Source organism: Mus caroli, chromosome 3 (assembly GCF_900094665.2).
Source record: "Mus caroli chromosome 3, CAROLI_EIJ_v1.1, whole genome shotgun sequence".
Classification (NCBI taxonomy): domain Eukaryota; kingdom Metazoa; phylum Chordata; class Mammalia; order Rodentia; family Muridae; genus Mus; species Mus caroli.
This window is the reverse complement of record NC_034572.1, coordinates 135,529,704-135,546,536: the sequence shown is the minus strand read 5'-3', so window position 1 is coordinate 135,546,536 and position 16,833 is coordinate 135,529,704. Positions and strand designations below refer to the sequence as shown.

The 16,833-nt window shown below is 39.0% G+C and overlaps 1 protein-coding gene across 6 annotated transcripts in view; it reads left to right on the top strand.

The window, feature by feature from the left end:
- The window catches only part of Pdlim5 (PDZ and LIM domain 5), a 159,479-nt gene that overhangs the window by 123,498 nt on the left and 19,148 nt on the right, over nucleotides 1-16,833 (top strand). For all 6 annotated transcript variants that reach the window (XM_029475109.1, XM_029475107.1, XM_021157645.2 and 3 more), the window contains one exon: nucleotides 16,458-16,620. In XM_029475109.1, the coding sequence (XP_029330969.1) occupies nucleotides 16,458-16,620 (163 nt within the window). The remainder of the gene's footprint in view (nucleotides 1-16,457; nucleotides 16,621-16,833) is intronic.

Here is a 16,833-nt window from a genome sequence, read left to right as displayed (position 1 = left end):
AAAGCGCTTAATTTCTAAGGTCAAAGCTGAAATCCGGACAGAAAATGTAGCTGATGATTAGATAATTCAAAAACTCATAATAAAATATTCTTTTCTAAGTAAAATAATTCCCGGGAAAAACACTACATTAAAACCACCACAAGAGGGTGATAGAGTCCTTTCTTCTCTGATTCTTAAGAGACTAATCAAATCAGACAAGCAGCAACTGTAGTCATGACCCTTATACCTAGCATTTAAAACATGATATGTTTGTAGAAACTATAGATAATTTAATATGAGAAATATTATAACCTAGTAGCATACATATAATAAAACAGTATTGTCAAACAAAATTTTTTTCTATTGTGAGATTGTAATTCAATTACATCATGACACTTCACTCAAAATCAAAAATACATTTGAGACAATGCTATCACTTTAGTCTGAGGACACAAAAATACGTATTTAATGCTTTCTTACTAGACAGATTCTAATAGTTTATATTACTTTGTAGAATTTAAAAATAAAACTTAATTTCCAGGCTCTCATGTTTCTATTATACAGTACCTGGAAGTATGTCATTTAAAAGAGCAAAATGACACGCCTTTAGAACATAGTATTAGTATTTGACATTTCTAAGAGATTTCTGATGAAGACTTTCAAGTCCTTTGGAATTAGGGCATGGTTGGTGGTTCTTGATGGCTTCTTAGTTCACCTGTGAAAGCAGCGGTGCAGGTCAAAGGGCAGCAGAACCTGACAGCACAGGTCAGTGGGCCATGATGACTCACATGGCATGAAAGCCAGGGACGTGGCTGCTGTCCCACTAAGAGCTTGATTTCCTAGTTAGTTCATATATTTGCTCTGCTATCCACAAAGGAAAGAAAAACAGACTTGATCTAAGTATTTTAAAATAACTCCAGTGGTTGTCTGAGAAAGATGGTCAGAATGAGCAAGTTCCAGTCTGTGATTAACATAGTTGATTCTGAAATCAGTGTAATAGCTGGGAGATGGCATTTATCTAGCTTTATTTTGTTGGGGCATATTTGTAAATCTTTATGGGGTACATTCTGATAACTTGGCACATGTATACATTGTTTGATGATAGAGTCAATAGTTAGTACTTCCTTTTCTTCCAAAAACAAAAACTGTTTCACTGTGTGGGAACTTGGTACTCTTGCATGTAGCCAGCATTCCCCCAAATGAAATAGAATGGTGCAGAACATTTCAGAGTATTTTGATGTGCTATTTAAAAATACTATGAGAACTGTGATTTTTATAAACATGTTTCATGATATACCTACATAACAAAAAGTGGGAATGTTCAAAGGCTAGCACACAGATATGCTTTGACACAAAAGGTGAGGAAGTGTGTTTACTATGCTGTATAGTTTAGAAAATAGTGTGAGAAGACTTGATTTTAAAAACATATATTGTACTTTTTGTTAATTGAATTGGTAATTGTATTTTTAAATGAAAGGCTTAAAAGCTCAAAAGAAAACAAAGGGAGGACTTTACCAAAAAGGTTTTTTGAAATTATAAGACATTCTAGTGTATTCTAAGCCTGTGCTTCACTTATGTAAGTCTCCTAAAGTTCTGCCTTTATTAGATGTTTCTCTTGTGGTGTTGCAGAACTTGTATAGAGTATTTACCATAGTGTATAGTATATAGTGGTGTATAGTACTGCGGTACCTTTCAGAGTACAGTGATGCTAGAATAGATGACAACCAGGGGTTGAGTGTGCATGTAGCAGCATTAGAGTTTAGACTGGACTGTTTTCATGAGGCATCGTCAGTGCCACTTCCTTTTATCATTAAACACTTGCCAGCTGGTTTAGATAACTTGCCAGTTATCTAAAAAGATAACTCTTTTGAGATGTAAAATGTTTAAAATTCATAGACTAGATGAAAATACTAAGATAGAAAAGTAGTAAGAATTCAAGTTGAGTTTTGAACAAGTCAGCAGTGTTACTGCCTACTTCCTCATGCCTGTGTCACATAACTGTCACAAATAGAAACAGTGACTACAACCTAGGGCCATACTTAAAAATGGAGTTTTTTCTTGTTATTTATCAGAATTGGGATTTTTTTTAAACCTGTATTGAATTCACTTTTGTTTGTTTGAAGAGCTAGGGATGAGTCCCTGGGTGTCATACATTCCAGGCATGTGCCGTACCACTGAGCTACATCGTACAGCCTCAATATTTATGTATTAAAATTTTATTCGTGAAAGCTTCATATTATATATAAATAATAAGTAGCTAGATGAGTATTTTTAAACCTTTGTAAATTTAATAGTAATAGTTTAAAAATATATACCTGTGTTTTTGTAGGTGACCTAATTTGCTATGTAATGGTTTTTCTACATTCCTAGTAAGTTATGATCACCAGATTAGGTAAACGTAAATCACTAGATGCAAACATGGGTATAAAAATATTACTGTCTTACCAAATATAGTAAAACATATTTTTCATGAAGGCACAGAGGGCCATTTTGTGTTGAAATACATTAATTAGCCTAATCAAACACAGAATGCAAACGATGAATTTGCTGGAATATAAGCAGTGCTTTGCTACATCAGGCTGTATTGTCCATTGTACTTAGTTGTGTGGTGTGGTGTGGGTGGCTCTGGTGTATGTAATGTGTCCCCCACCAGGTATGAGTTCTACGGGGCTACCCTTTTCAGTCATATGCTTCTGCTTTTTGCAAGAAGGGTCCTGTATGACTCTGGAGGACTTCAAACTAATGATGCTTCTGTTTCCACCTCCCTAGCAGCTATGATGATGGGTTTGTCCCACTGTGCCCAACTCTGAGGCTAACCTTTTGAGTCTACAATTTCTTTGTTAAAATAAGGATCTTAAAGTGCCTCTGCAGCACTGTTGTGAACATATGAGCTGGCATATTGACATGCTTAGAAGATAGAGCAGGAAGGGTTCAGAGTCCATCCTTGACCCTGTCATAACAGTATCAAGAACTTATACTGTTTTGAACCAGCAAAGTGGATGTCACAGAACTTCCCTGTGTGCAGCTGTTTGGAGCTCCCTGCTGCAGGCAGTGTACCTTCTTCCTGGGGCCTTCAGTAAGTTTCCTCCTCTCCTCCACTATCTTCTGCAGCCTCATTTCATAAGGTTTTTCCCTGTGTTTCTAGTTCAGTCCTGCCAAAATTGCCAGCATCCATTATTCACACAGTTCCATGCCTTGTACAGGCTGCTCTTGAGTGCACTTCTTCACTTGCTCTCCCACCCTGTAACTCCTCTAGTCAGACACCATTTATCACCTGCTTAGTACAGTTTCACCGAGCCTCTGGCTGGGCACCTATTTTTTCTCCATGGTCCATACAACTGTGGCAGTGTCTTTACCATAGAATTCATTATGTTCATTTTAATTGTTTTTATAGACCTTGAAGGGTGTGGCCAAGGTTTACCATACCAACCTTGCTTTAGAGCACCTGCCTGGTATGCGGCAGTTTCTTTGGTAAATGTTAGTCCATAGACCAAATGCCTTATTTTGAAGCCTTTCATGTAATTTGGGGGAAACAACATTCATTTGTCATCAGGATGTTCAGTCTTCTTGGGCTTCAGGTTTCTTTAAGTGTTACTGAACAAAGGTGAAAGCAGTATCTGACAAAGCAGCTATTTAAAAATCCCAAAGCGCTGAGGACAAGGCCATGCTACCAGCCCCCTGAAGCATCAAATTAAGAGTTAAAGGAGGTGAATGTAAGCAATACTGTAATTACTTGCTGCTCTCTATAGCCAGTAATTCAAAATATTAGCAATTCTGTAACCATGGCCTGATTTTCTTTCTCTAAAAAAATAAGGAAATCATTGTAACCAAGGGACCAAACAGTGGAGCACAGTGGGAATATTAGGGATGTGGCTCATCTTACTTTGGATAGTAAATTTGAGCACAAAGCACCAGTACATTGCATAGAAATCAGCAACAGATGTGCAAAGAAAAGTTACCTCTGATTACAGGGCCCAGGTCAGAAAATGTGGAGCTCTGCAGCAGCAGAAAGGGAGTAGAAAACACTTGAATAAAGAATACAACTTGGAGGTAGAAAACATACTTGTTTATGGTGGAGTTTTATTTTGCTCAGGAATGAGATTTTAATGTTTATGCACACATATGTACCAAAAAATAAAAACACTCAAAGGACCTCAAGACTTTAATTTCTTAAAGGAAGTGCAAGTTGTTCGGGATGTTTTAGTGACCAGAGAGGAAGTAGGATTAATGGAGTAGTGGGGGCCTGGCCAGTGAGTGCTTAGAGCATTTCATAGTGTGGGCTTGCTTCTGAAAAGAAGCTATTAATAGATCTGTAATCTGTGTAGTAGCAGAGTTGGATTGGCTCTATTGAAAGATCAATATATCTTTAATGTGTTTAAACAGACCATGCTGATTTCTCTGTAGTGAGACTGGAGTCCAGAGGTGTTCTACCATAGAGGTAGTGATGGCAGATACCACTCACCTTAGGCACTGGTGATAGGAATGGAGATAGTTCTGGGGAGAACAGACCTGTGACCTTAGCATCTTTAACCTGAGTCGGGTGCTGCTTAACCATTGTTTTCCCAGGGAAGGAAGGAATTGTGATAGAGAACTTAGACATCACACTCTAAAACACTGTCAGAGAGATCAAGTATATGGTCAAGTGTGTAGCTTAGAGAAAACAGACATTCAGCTTATTCCCGACCCCACACCCCATATCCAGGAATCTTATGGAGGCATTTTCCTCATATGTTCTGTCCTCTCAGATGACGTTAGCTTGTGTCAAGTTGACATCAAACTGTCCAGCACATCTTCTTTCACCGTAATGCTCGATTTGTTGCATCTTTACAGTTAGCTGTTTTCATTTACAGTTCTTAGTGTGAGGAAGCATCACCTGCGTGCCTTCTTTAATTGTGTGTGCACAGAGCTCCCAGGTGAGCCTTGTTTACTGTCGTGCTGGCTGACAGTGGTAAGAGATAAATGGATTTTTTTAAAAAAGTGTTTTCTTTTTTTTTTTTTAATTTTTAATATTTTTATTACATATTTTCCTCAATTACATTTCCAATGCTATCCCAAAAGTCCCCCATAGCGCCCCCCACTTCCCTACCCACCCATTCCCATTCTTTTGGCCCTGGCATTCCCCTATATTGGGGCATATAAAGTTTGCAAGTCCAATGGGCCTCTCTTTCCATTGGGTCATCTTTCGATACATATGCAGCTANAGACAAGAGCTCCGGGGTTCTGGTTAGTACATCATGTTGTTCCAACAATAGGGTTGCAGATCCCTTTAGCTCCTTGGGTACTTTCTCTAGCTTCTCCATTGGGAGCCCTGTGATACATCCAATAGCTGNCTGTGAACATCCACTCCTGTGTTTGCTAGGCCCCAGCATAGACTCACAAGAGACAGCTATATTTGGGTCCTTTCAGCAAAATCTTGCTAGTGTATGCAATGGTGTCAGCGTTTAGAAGCTGATTATGGGATGGATCCCTGGATACGGCAGTCTCTAAATGGTCCATCCTTTCATCACAGCTACGAACTTTGTCTCTGTAACTCCTTCCCTGGGTGTTTTGTTCCCAATTCTAAGAAGGTGCACAGTGTCCACACTTTGGTCTTCATTCTTCTTGAGTTTCATGCGTTTAGCAAATTGTATCTTATATCTTGGGTATCCTAAGTTTTGGGCTATTAAAAGCTCCCATGCAAGTATAAGCTATTCTACCTGATATTATGGTGGCATACTTAAACACAGTAAGCACATGCCATTTAGTGTTTAGCATACCTAACTTCTGATACTCTATATTAAAGAATCACCAATTTCCATGCTAGTTAGGTAGAGACTTGCTCTATAACCTTTATTAGCCTCAAACTCACCGCATGGCTCTTCTCCCAGGTGCTGAGATTACAGACAGACAGGTGCCTGTACACCCAGCTTTCCCAGCATTCCTGCTAAGTCATTGTTCTCGTTATAAAAATCAGGTGACACACACAGGTTTTACTAATCACTTGCTTTTTTCATTTTTGGTATGTGAGTATATGTGTTTCAGGAGTGTGTGCACCCACGTGTGGGTATGCTTGCCTCCGTATGCCCCTTTAGGACCAGAGGTTGCCAGTGTCTTCCTGACATTCTCCAGTTTGGTTCTGTGACAGGGTCTTTCACTGAACCTGAAGGTCACGATTTTAACTAGATTGTCTCCTCACTTCTCCCCACTGCTGGTGTTAGGGGAGCATGCCACGTGCTTTATTGTCACATATGTGCTAAGCTCTCCTGCTTGCTGTTTGCACAGCAAGTATTTACTCTCTATGCTATGTCCCCAGCCTCCACTTGGTTTTCCTTTTAGACACAAATGTGTTTTAATAAAAGCAGGGATTCTTAGTTGATGGTGATGTCAAAGTATAAAATTGGTGCTTTCTAAAGAATATAAGTTGTGATTTGGAGAAGCACAATATAAATAAGCTTATTTATATTATATTACATAAAAGAGTGATCAGTTAGGAATATTTTAGGGAATAGTACATGTGAGGGGGTCAGAGGTAAAGGAAAGTGACAAACATAGTTTACAAAGCACTTAGTTGACTGTAGTGCCTCTTACACTCTTTGTTGAAGGAGGACTCATCACCCCTACTTGAATACAGAGGCAGCCTAGAAAGGACCAAACCGCATCTCCTAACAGTAACATGGTAGATATTGCTCATTAGCAGTAATCATTTCATTGGTATTTCAGCTTTAAAAATACCTTTATCAAGACTACACAAGTCATTACAGTTAAGTTGACTATTACTAACAAGTTAACAGGCTCTGAGAAAAGTAAAAGGAGCTATCCAGTTTATAGTACCGTGACCCAATACTTTGACCCTAGATGGCATTAGTGATTACATCAGGAGGCCCAGATCTCAAAGGGACAGCATGGAGAGGATTCCATGGGCCTGGTAGCTGCTAAATCTGTTTTGGGTGGCGTATTATTTGCATCTAAACTTCCCATTTGAAATTCAGATCATTTAGCTATGATTTAGCTATTTCACCACTGTATTGTGTGATGCCTGAGCATATCTTATTGTGTGGAGTACAGTTCTGAAGTAAAATACAGCCTTTTGCTTTATTATGAGTTAGACAGAGCTAGGGAGAGATATGATATGTTATTTTTGTTTCCAAGAAAGACTCATTTATTTGTGAGATTTGATTAGATCCAAGCCTGAATGATGTTCATCTCAGTTATAAGTGGATATAAATTCTATCTTTATTTGAAGGCTAAAGTAGATAGGGGTGAGAAAGGAAATTACTGATACTACAGCCACCCCAAATTTCATTGTAGGCTTTGTGCTACGCTAATAAATCTAGGTAACTAGATTTGCTCAGCTTAGATGGATGGATTTATTGGTTCTATTTTAAATTTTTGTATGAGTAAGTAAATTGCAACCAGTTGCATGTATTTCATCTCTTCTAATAATATTTTATTGCCATCTGGTCCCTGCATTTTAACATCATTAAATAGTTCACTCGCTGCAAAGTCCTGCGTGGAGCTGCCCACTGTCAGGATTGGGGTGTGATGCAGAGATTGTGCTTGCAGTCTTCATATAGCAAATCCATTCAAATGTAAAACCATGGTTCTTAGGGAAGAAATAGTGATGCCCTTAAGTATCCACTTTCTCTTCTTGCGAATGTTTTCCTTGGGAGCTTTGCTTTGGTGTTGGAGTCTGTTTAGTGTTGTGGGGCCCATCTGTAGAAGCCCTCCGCTCTTCCACTTGCCATCTCATGCTGGCACACTCACCCTCCATATAGAAAAAGTATCTAGATCTGTTATAAATGCTTTCCTTAAAGAGTTTCTACTCTTATTTCACACATTTGGTCACACCTGGCCTACCTGCTGTCAATTTCTTTTTTAAAATAAGGTTTTGTTGAAGCGTGGCCATGCTCATTTCTTTATGTATTACCCATGGCTATTTTCAGGCTTCAGTGATATATTTAAATATTTGCTGTCTTAGTTGGGGTTTTATTGCTGCAAAGAGACACCATGACTACAGAAAACATTTAATTGGAGGTTACTTACAGTTTAGTGGTTTAGTCCATTATCACCATGGCCAAAAAGCATGGTGGCAGGCAGACTTGATGCTGAAAAAAAGAGTGAGCCACTGGCCCTGGCCTGGGCTTCTGAAACGCAAAGCCCACCATAGTGGCACACCTACCCCAACAAACCCGTATCTCTTAAGAGTGCAACTTCCTATGACCCAATAGGGGTCATTTTCATTCAAAAGACATTTTCAAAAGAAGCAAAAAGTCATACAAAGTCTGAAATAGTAATTTCATGCTTCCTTACAGGAAAACCCAAACTCTGGAGTCAAGCTGGATGAACAAGGAAGATAGCATACTTCCTAATTCTGCACAGTAGATGCAAACTTTACTGGGGAGCTGGAAGCACCTTTTGTTGTAGTATTAACCCTGTTTCACGTGTGATTACCTATCGGCTTATTCCCCTGGGTATATCTTTCAAGTCAAGTTTTTGGTGTAAATAATGAGTCTAATCTATAAGGGGTGGTTTAATAATGAGATGCTTTGTTAATCAGATCAGATCTCATGTTGAGTTTGACCCCTGACATTTCTGAGGTATTCTGTGCACATTCTGGAATGTAGGTACATCTTCTTCACACTGCTTCATTTTCTTTCTTTACGCTTGGTGGTGCTTATGTTTTCCATATTGGGAAGCTGAGCACAAATGATGGCGTTTCTAATGCTGCAGCTTAGAAAACAGTATCACTTAACATGATAAAGTCTTTTATTTTTTCCCTTTCTATATCAGTCTTTGCCTAATGAGGATTCTATTTATGTGGGTACTTTGAGACCTATTTCTCTTCCTTCCTTTTCTCTAAAGATTAGGCTGTTTGTGTTTGTTTGTTTTTGTTAAGGTGGTAAACTAGTTATTTTTATTTCATCTTGAAAAATATGAAATAATGTATATATTTACATGTTTTCTTTTGCAAATACACTCAAAATTACAATTATTTTTATAGTCATATAGTACAATCTGTTTTCAAACTCACTGTGTAGCTAAAGTTGATCTTGAACTCATGACCCTCCACCCTCAACATCTCATAGTAGAGTTGGAGCAGAGAACTACCATGCCTAGCTAGAAATTTAATATCCATTTTTGTATGCATGTATATATGTACATGTTTTTATGTGTTGAGGATGGAGGTCAATGTCCTGTCTTCCTCAATTGCTGTCCATTTTAATTTTTTAGACTCGATGTATTAGTCCGGGTTCTCTAGAGGAACAGAACTTATATAATGAAATACATATATGATTTATTAGAACGGCTTACAGGCTGTCTGCCAACTGACTGTCCAAAACCCCAGTAGTTGTTCAGTCCATAAGGCTGCGTTTCTCAGCTGGTCTTCAGTACAGTATATGCCAGAATCCTGAAAAAGTAGGCCCTAATGCCCATAAAGAAGTGGACTTGTCCCCAAGAGTGAGGACAAGCAAGCAAAGAGAAAGAGCTGCCTTCTTCCATGTCCATTAATTTTAATTTTAATATTTAAAGTTAAATCTGGTGTGGCTCAGACTAAAGGTGTATCTTCCCACATCAAAAGATCTGGATTAAAAGTGAGTCTTCACATTTCAAGTGATTTAATGGAGAAAAAGACTCTTCACAAGTGTTCCCAGCCTCTTGGGTTTTAGTTAATTCCAGATGTAGTCAAGTCTAGATAATCCTCACAGTTTATCTAGACTGGCTGGCCAGCAAGCCTTAAGGATTCTCTTTCCGTCCCCATGCCTGAGAGTTTACATGCTTGTGCCCATGCCTAGCTTTTATGTGGGTACTGGGGATCCAAGCTCCAGCCCTCATGTTTGCATGGCCAGCATTTTACAACTGAGCTGCCTCCCCAGGCTGCAGATAAAGCTAACAATCCTTTTCAATATTCCTCAGGTTATAATTACACCTCAGTTTTGTTTTTTAATATAATGTTTGGGTAAAATATCTAAGCAGTTACAGGTGCCTGCCATCAACCTTGCTGCACCTCATTTGATACCTAGAACCCTCATGAAATGAGGAGAGGACTGACTCCTGCCTAGTGTACTCTGACCTTCTTGGTGCTGTGGCACACACACAAACATGTAGATGCATGTTAAATAAGATTTTTAGATTTTCAAAAATAAATATTTTGTTTCAGTCCTTTTTTGTTTCTTTTGCTTTTTATTCTTTTTCATTTTTATGAATAATGCTGGCGTTCCACAATAAAAGCATGAACTTTATGTCATACATAGGAACAATAATGACATTATTCAAAAGACGCTGTACGTATTTATGATAAATGAAATCATTTGCTGATTTTAATTAATCGTAGCAAAACCCTATGTGTTAAGATCTTGTGTTTTTTTATCTGCTATGTAATTGCAACTATAACCCAAAGAAAATTTTTGTGTGAGGTTGATAGGGAGAAAAAGACAAGTCTGGGTACTGAGTAATATTTGGTAAGATGCAATATAAAAAAATTAAAGAGAATGGTGCTTAATGCAAGTTCCTGTATTCACTTTAATTAAGACTTTCTAGATCCAGTTTAATCTGAGTTCTTAATGTTGAAAGGATGGCTGCTAATGGAAGAGACTGTTCTCGTGAGGTGGCAGTGATATTTGATTCTTAGCCTTAGATGCACCTGTTCCAATTCTTCATGGCGGACATGCCAGCATTCCCCACTGCTTACATAAATGATAATAGTTTAATCTGTCCAATTTTGCTTTTAATCACTGAATTAAGCAAGTCCTTGATGCCACTTAATAAAAATTGCACAAACCTCAGAGTGTCCTCTGATCTTAGATCTTGGCTTAACTCTTTCCATTTTTTGCTGCATATAATTTCACGCCTGGATTATGAAAAGTAGACTGTTGCTTATGCTTTCAACATAAGGAGCTTGATAGAAAAATGCACAGACCCTGTTTTTCTCTTGGCCACCATCTGTTTAAGATGGTTGGGAAAGGGCAGAGAAGAAAGCACTCACTGTCCACAATACTATGTGCGTGTGGTCATACTGCTACTCGATTTAGTGTGTGTAAAATTTCTACCATACCTTCAAGAACATACTCGGCTGTTGAATTACAACTCAAAAGTGTCACATTGATATGGACCAGTTATTTATACAAGCCCAAGATTAGCTTCAGTGTTTCAAAAGGAGCACCTCTCTCAGTTCAGACAGTTGTTTTTCACATCATAAACTCATATATGACTTCTGAAAGCCGAGCTAGAGCAGTGGACACTTGTCTTTTATCTTTCTGGTAGCATTCATATTCATTAACATTTTAAATATCGGCTCATTCTTCTAACAATGAAAGTAAAGTAATACATGATTTTTATAAGGAATCAGAATTTTTATAGTTATTTCTAGGTTAATTCCCATAATTTTCTTTGTTACTTACTTTTTAAAAACTATACAAACACAAACACATAACTCCTTTTAACTATTTTTCAAAACATAATATATCCAATCTTACATATGCCTTATTCGAAGAATTTTACACCTATTAAAGATTAAAGAATAGATAGCTATGTTTAAAGCAACAGTCACACTATGTACTGGCTGGTTTTGTGTGTCAACTTGACACAAGCTGGGGATATCACAGAAAAAGGAGCCTCTCTCTGGGAAATGCCTCCACGAGATCCAGCTGTAAGGCATCTTCTCAGTGATCAAGGGTGGGAGACCCCTTGTGAGTGCGACCATCCCTGGGCTGGTAGCCCTGGATTCTATAAGAAAGCAAACTGAGCAAGCCAGGGGAAACAAGCCAGTAAGCGGCATTTCTCCATGGCCTCTGCATCCAGTCCTGCCTCCAAGTTCCTAACCCTATATTAGTTCCTGTCTTGACTACCTTTGGTGATGAACAGCCATGAGGAAGTGTAAGCTGAATAGACCTTTTCCTCCCCAACTTGCTTCTTGGTCATGATGTTTTATGCAGGAATAGAAACCTTGACTAAGACACACTGTGAATACATAGATTTTAGTCCCTTGTCCCTTTTGGCTTGTGAATCTGTAATGAAGTCTCATGACAGGAGTGTGTGGCAGAGGAAGCCCATCCACCTCACAGCCCATATCAAGAGATCATGCTGGGGTGTAAACTCCTACTAGACCCCACTTTTTAAAAGGGTCTTCCACCAACTCCTAGCACCTTGGATGGGGACACAAAGCCATGTCTTATGTACTTCTCAGAAACATTTTATATCTGAACTGTATTGTACTGTAAGAAAATCAATTATTTGTTGGTCTGTAACTTTTTTTAAACTTCATGAAGGCATAAATCGTTCTTATTCATAGAGGTAGAGCTGAGCTCATAGCTCAGTGCTGAGTAGTTCGTAAAGCAGTTGTCGCTTCATGTCCATGGCCGTGCTTTTCTGGCCGTGCATTTTTTCATCTGTTCAGTGGTAGCAAGAGCATTCTTGTAATGATGCAACATATCCCTTCTTCTCTATTTCCTTTCATTTCTAGTATAACAACTAATCCATAGATGTGTGGGTGGCTTCGAATGTGTTGTTTTGTAGATGTATGTGTGCTTTTATGTGTGTGGGTGTGGGTGTGTGTCTGTGAGCAAGACCTCATGTGGCAAGAAATGGAGAGATGTAAGACATAACAGATTTGATATGTCATCATGACACATATTTTTAAAACTAGTAACTAAACCGTTCGCCATTCTGTGCATTTTACTTGATTAATTTAATAATTTTTTATTTGCTGAGCAATCTAGTATACTGATAAAAGTGTTTAATCCGTGTTTAAATTATTTGATGTTAATGTTTGTAAACACTAAATGTTGAAAAGCAAATGGAATGACCAGGTATAGATGGGTGTCATTAAAACCATTGAAAAACTCTACAATATTAGTTAATGAAAGGGACATTCCCACGGTCTATTGAATAGTAGCTAATGGCTTTGAATTTCTAGAGAGCTTTGTGGTGCTGAAATAGGTTTATTACAAAAGGAAAACATTTCAAAGTTCCCGTCCAGTACAGATCATCCACAGAAGAATCCAAGTTTAATGAAAATTGTTCAGGATTAAGGTTGAAGAAGAAATCTAATCTCAAGTGGGGCTCACTTCCCACTGTACTGACTCATGACAGTGTTTTGTGGCTTAAATTTCCACAGCATGAAGTAGGGTGATTCTGTGTTCTTATGTGATGGTCTTACTAGAAAATAAAGGGAAAGAAAAACAGTGCTATCAATAAATAAATTGTCATCAAGACGGTCAATTTTTACAGTGGGTTCAATATATTTGAAGCATCTAGTCTCCATGGTGAGTTTTTTTCTGAGATGGTGCAGTAATTATCATGGAAACAGAACTCACTTTATTCATTCACCCAGTGCCTCACTTTCTTACACCTCATCTTGCCAAGAGCTTTAGGGCGGGACATAGCTACTCACATGTTAGCCGTTCCTATACTAAAAAAGAATGAGACTCCATCCAAAGAAACCATATCATATGTAACCGTGTCTTGTGACTGTTCAGGGCCCAGTTGTTACCAGGACTGCATAGCTTTGTGTGCTGGCCAGTGTGCTAGCGCACAGCATCAAACAAGTGTGAGAATTTCCTTCACATCCAAGGTGGCATGTAAGGCTAACAGGAAGCTAAGTGTGGTGGCACTTAGAGCCTTCTTATTTGTGTTTAAGATACGGCCACACAGTTTGTGATTAAAAACTCTTCACATAAATAAGTTAGTTCCTCATGCACCTTCTTGAGGCCTGTGCCAGATGGATTATGTCCTATTCTACAGTGACTGTTTAAGGATTTTTGTACTCATTTATTGCTTAGAAATGTCTGGATGACTCAGTACTTTAGGGCTTATGCATAGATAATGTGATATGGTAGATGAAAGGGTTTCATTCTCTTTGAGGTCTGATTTCCAGACTTTCCAATTAGTAACTTTCGCATTTGAAACCCTAACCCTAATCCACATTGAAGAAATGGCTTTCTGTATAGTCTAAGGGCAGAGACAACAAAGTGAATGGACCTTCTTTTTCATGTTTGATTAAGTGCCTTTCACTTTCTAGTCTTAAGGTAGTTCTCCAGTGGCAAAAAGGAGTACATATTTTGTACCCATTTTAAGAATTAATTGACTTGGAGAAGAAAAGATATTGATAGGAGTTTGATAAGTACCATGTAAATTATCCAGGCAGCACGCTATAGATGTTAAAAGAGAAAGAGATCACTTATCCTATGGTCAGTGCAGACTTTGGAGAAGAAAGCAAAACTTGAATGGTCCTTGCAGAATAGGGCAAGGGTAAGTAAGTAAGTAGCGTGCACTGGACATTGCATTGGCTGAAGGTCACAGAGGTGAGGGTCCGTTAGGATTTTCTAAAGGGATCCTGAACAAAATCGTGTGTGTGTGTGTGTGTGTGTGTGTGTACATGGGCCCATGCACGTGCTGCATGTGCCCACAAGAAATGGGGAAATGGGAGAAGTCACAGATTGCATCTGGGATAGTGATGAAACTGTCCTAAGAGTCAAATGCTAGGTAGGGTAAGGTTTGGATAAGAAAGGAGGGGTTGACGTAAGAACACTTGTTATGATGTAGTTGCTGGAGTCGTGAAGTATTAGGAATATGGGAGGCAGAGTGCCATCATGCATGGTAGAACTTAAAAAGGGAGGATCTTGGGAGAAGCTGTAGTGTGTCCAAGAAGAGACCTATTCACATGCTTTAAATGTAAAGCCTTCTAGATTGAGCATGGAAAATGCTTTCCAGTACTTCAGGAGAAAGCCCACATGAGCTTAGGAGCTGAAGAGCTGTGGTAGGGTCATATTGTGAGAGTAAACCAAGCACCAAGGGAGATATGCCAAGTGGATCTGGCACTAATATCCTTTCCCACTTGTTAAAGAGAATATGAACCAAAGAGCGTGGAAACACATTCCCAACCCAGTTAAGTTCCCTGGTGTTGAAAGCCCCATTTCATAGAGTGAACACCACCCACGGCACCATAGAGGGGCAGGGATACTGGCTCTGTAATTGCACATCCTTATGAACATATTTTATTCTGATAAAGTGTCCCGGTAGCTATCTTAATTAATTATATACAGTTCTAGTCACACCTTTAATAGACACTGTCCGCTTGGGTGGGCATAGAAGAATGTATGTACCGCATGTTATTGCTCTGTGTTACATGTGTGTGCTTTCATTTAAACTGTCCCCTTTACACCATGTAAATGTTCAGCTTTTCTATTCTGGTAGATTTGAATTGCTTGTGGGCTTTGCTGGTTTCAGACCCATCTGTGTTTACTCACCAGTATACTGTTATATTCATTCATCTCAGAGATTGTATTTGTCAGAGCATAGGATTAAGAGTTCTCAGGAACATGCTATGTTGAAGAAGAAAATACACAGAGGTATTAGTGGAATACGTAAGACATTCATGGAAAATTTTGGTAGCATAGGAGACAAACATTTGATCCCTGTTATGTGGAAGGAACCATGGTAGGTGTAGGTCAGGGAGAAGGTCTGAAATAGTTCACTGAGGAGTTGAGTCTTAAATAATACATGGTGGTTGCTATGCATACAGAGGGTAGAAAAATGATGTTGCTGGTAGCAAAGGCAGCATGTGCATAGGAGATTCTGTGTGCAATTAAAAATGAGGCAGTATGGTATTGCCATAGCAATAAACAGAAACATAAATGAGTCTGAATAAACATAAACACAAATGGGTCTGAATCCAGCAGAGGACTTCTCTTAGCCCACAAACAATTCAAATCTACCAGAATAGAAAAGCTGCACATTTTCATGGTGTAAAGGGGACAGTTTAAATGAAAGCACACCAGTGAAGGCAGAGAGGTGAAAAACGGCATTGACCAGGAGATGACTGGACAGATTCATGCACAGTGCACATGAGCTGCATTCCCTGGTCAGAGCAGGGAGACTCCAGATCCACTCTAAAGAGTCTGGTATGCTAGCATCTCAATCTGCTCACTGGGAGAATAACTATAAGGGAGAGGAGACATTTTGGCAGCTAGTCCAGAAAGAAAACATGTAGGACCTCAATAGGAAGCATTGTGGGAATGGAGTAGATAGGCAGATATGTGGAAACCTGAACCTGCTCTTCCCAGAGCTGCTCAGGAAGGAGCAGGGATGGCGCTGACCTGCCTGGCGTCTGATGACGTCACCTTGGAAAATACAAACTGGAAGACAGTAGAGCAATACACTTAAGTTTCCTACATGCCTGTGATATGCTTGGAACTGAGTTTAGTTAAATAAAACGAGCAGAGATAAGTGGATGGAAAGAAATACATCACCTATGACAGTCACCTAAGTACATCTCCTTGTGAAAGTAAGAAAGGAGTGGCTGTACGCCATTGTTGTCACTCATATTGTGGCTAATCCTTGGTTTATTCTCTGCTCACTTGTTTAACTACTGCCTAGTGTTTGCATCGTAATGTTGCCACAATGTCAGTGGGAATGTGAATAAGTTAACCAGTGCTTTTGCTATTAGGAAAAGTTCATATTTGGCTTTGTCTCATTCTGATTCTCTTGCATTTAACTCCTAGCACCTTCTACTGGGAGAATTTCAAACAATGCACGTTCTTCAGGTACAGGGGCATCTGTGGGGCCTCCCCAGCCAAGTGACCAAGACACACTTGTGCAGAGAGCTGAACACATTCCAGCGGGCAAGCGGACCCCCATGTGTGCCCACTGCAACCAAGTTATCAGGTCAGTGGGTTTGTTTTGAATTTTTCTTCAAAGTACTTTATACTAATGTGGATCTTTTTAATGTTCTGTAACATATAAAATTTTGTTAGTAAAAAATGCTCTTGCTATCCTCTGTGTAATAGGATTACCATGCATAACCAACTATTTTGATGAAAAGTAACCCTGGATTCCCTAAAATATTGCCAGTTAATTCATTTCTACCAGAAAAATAGA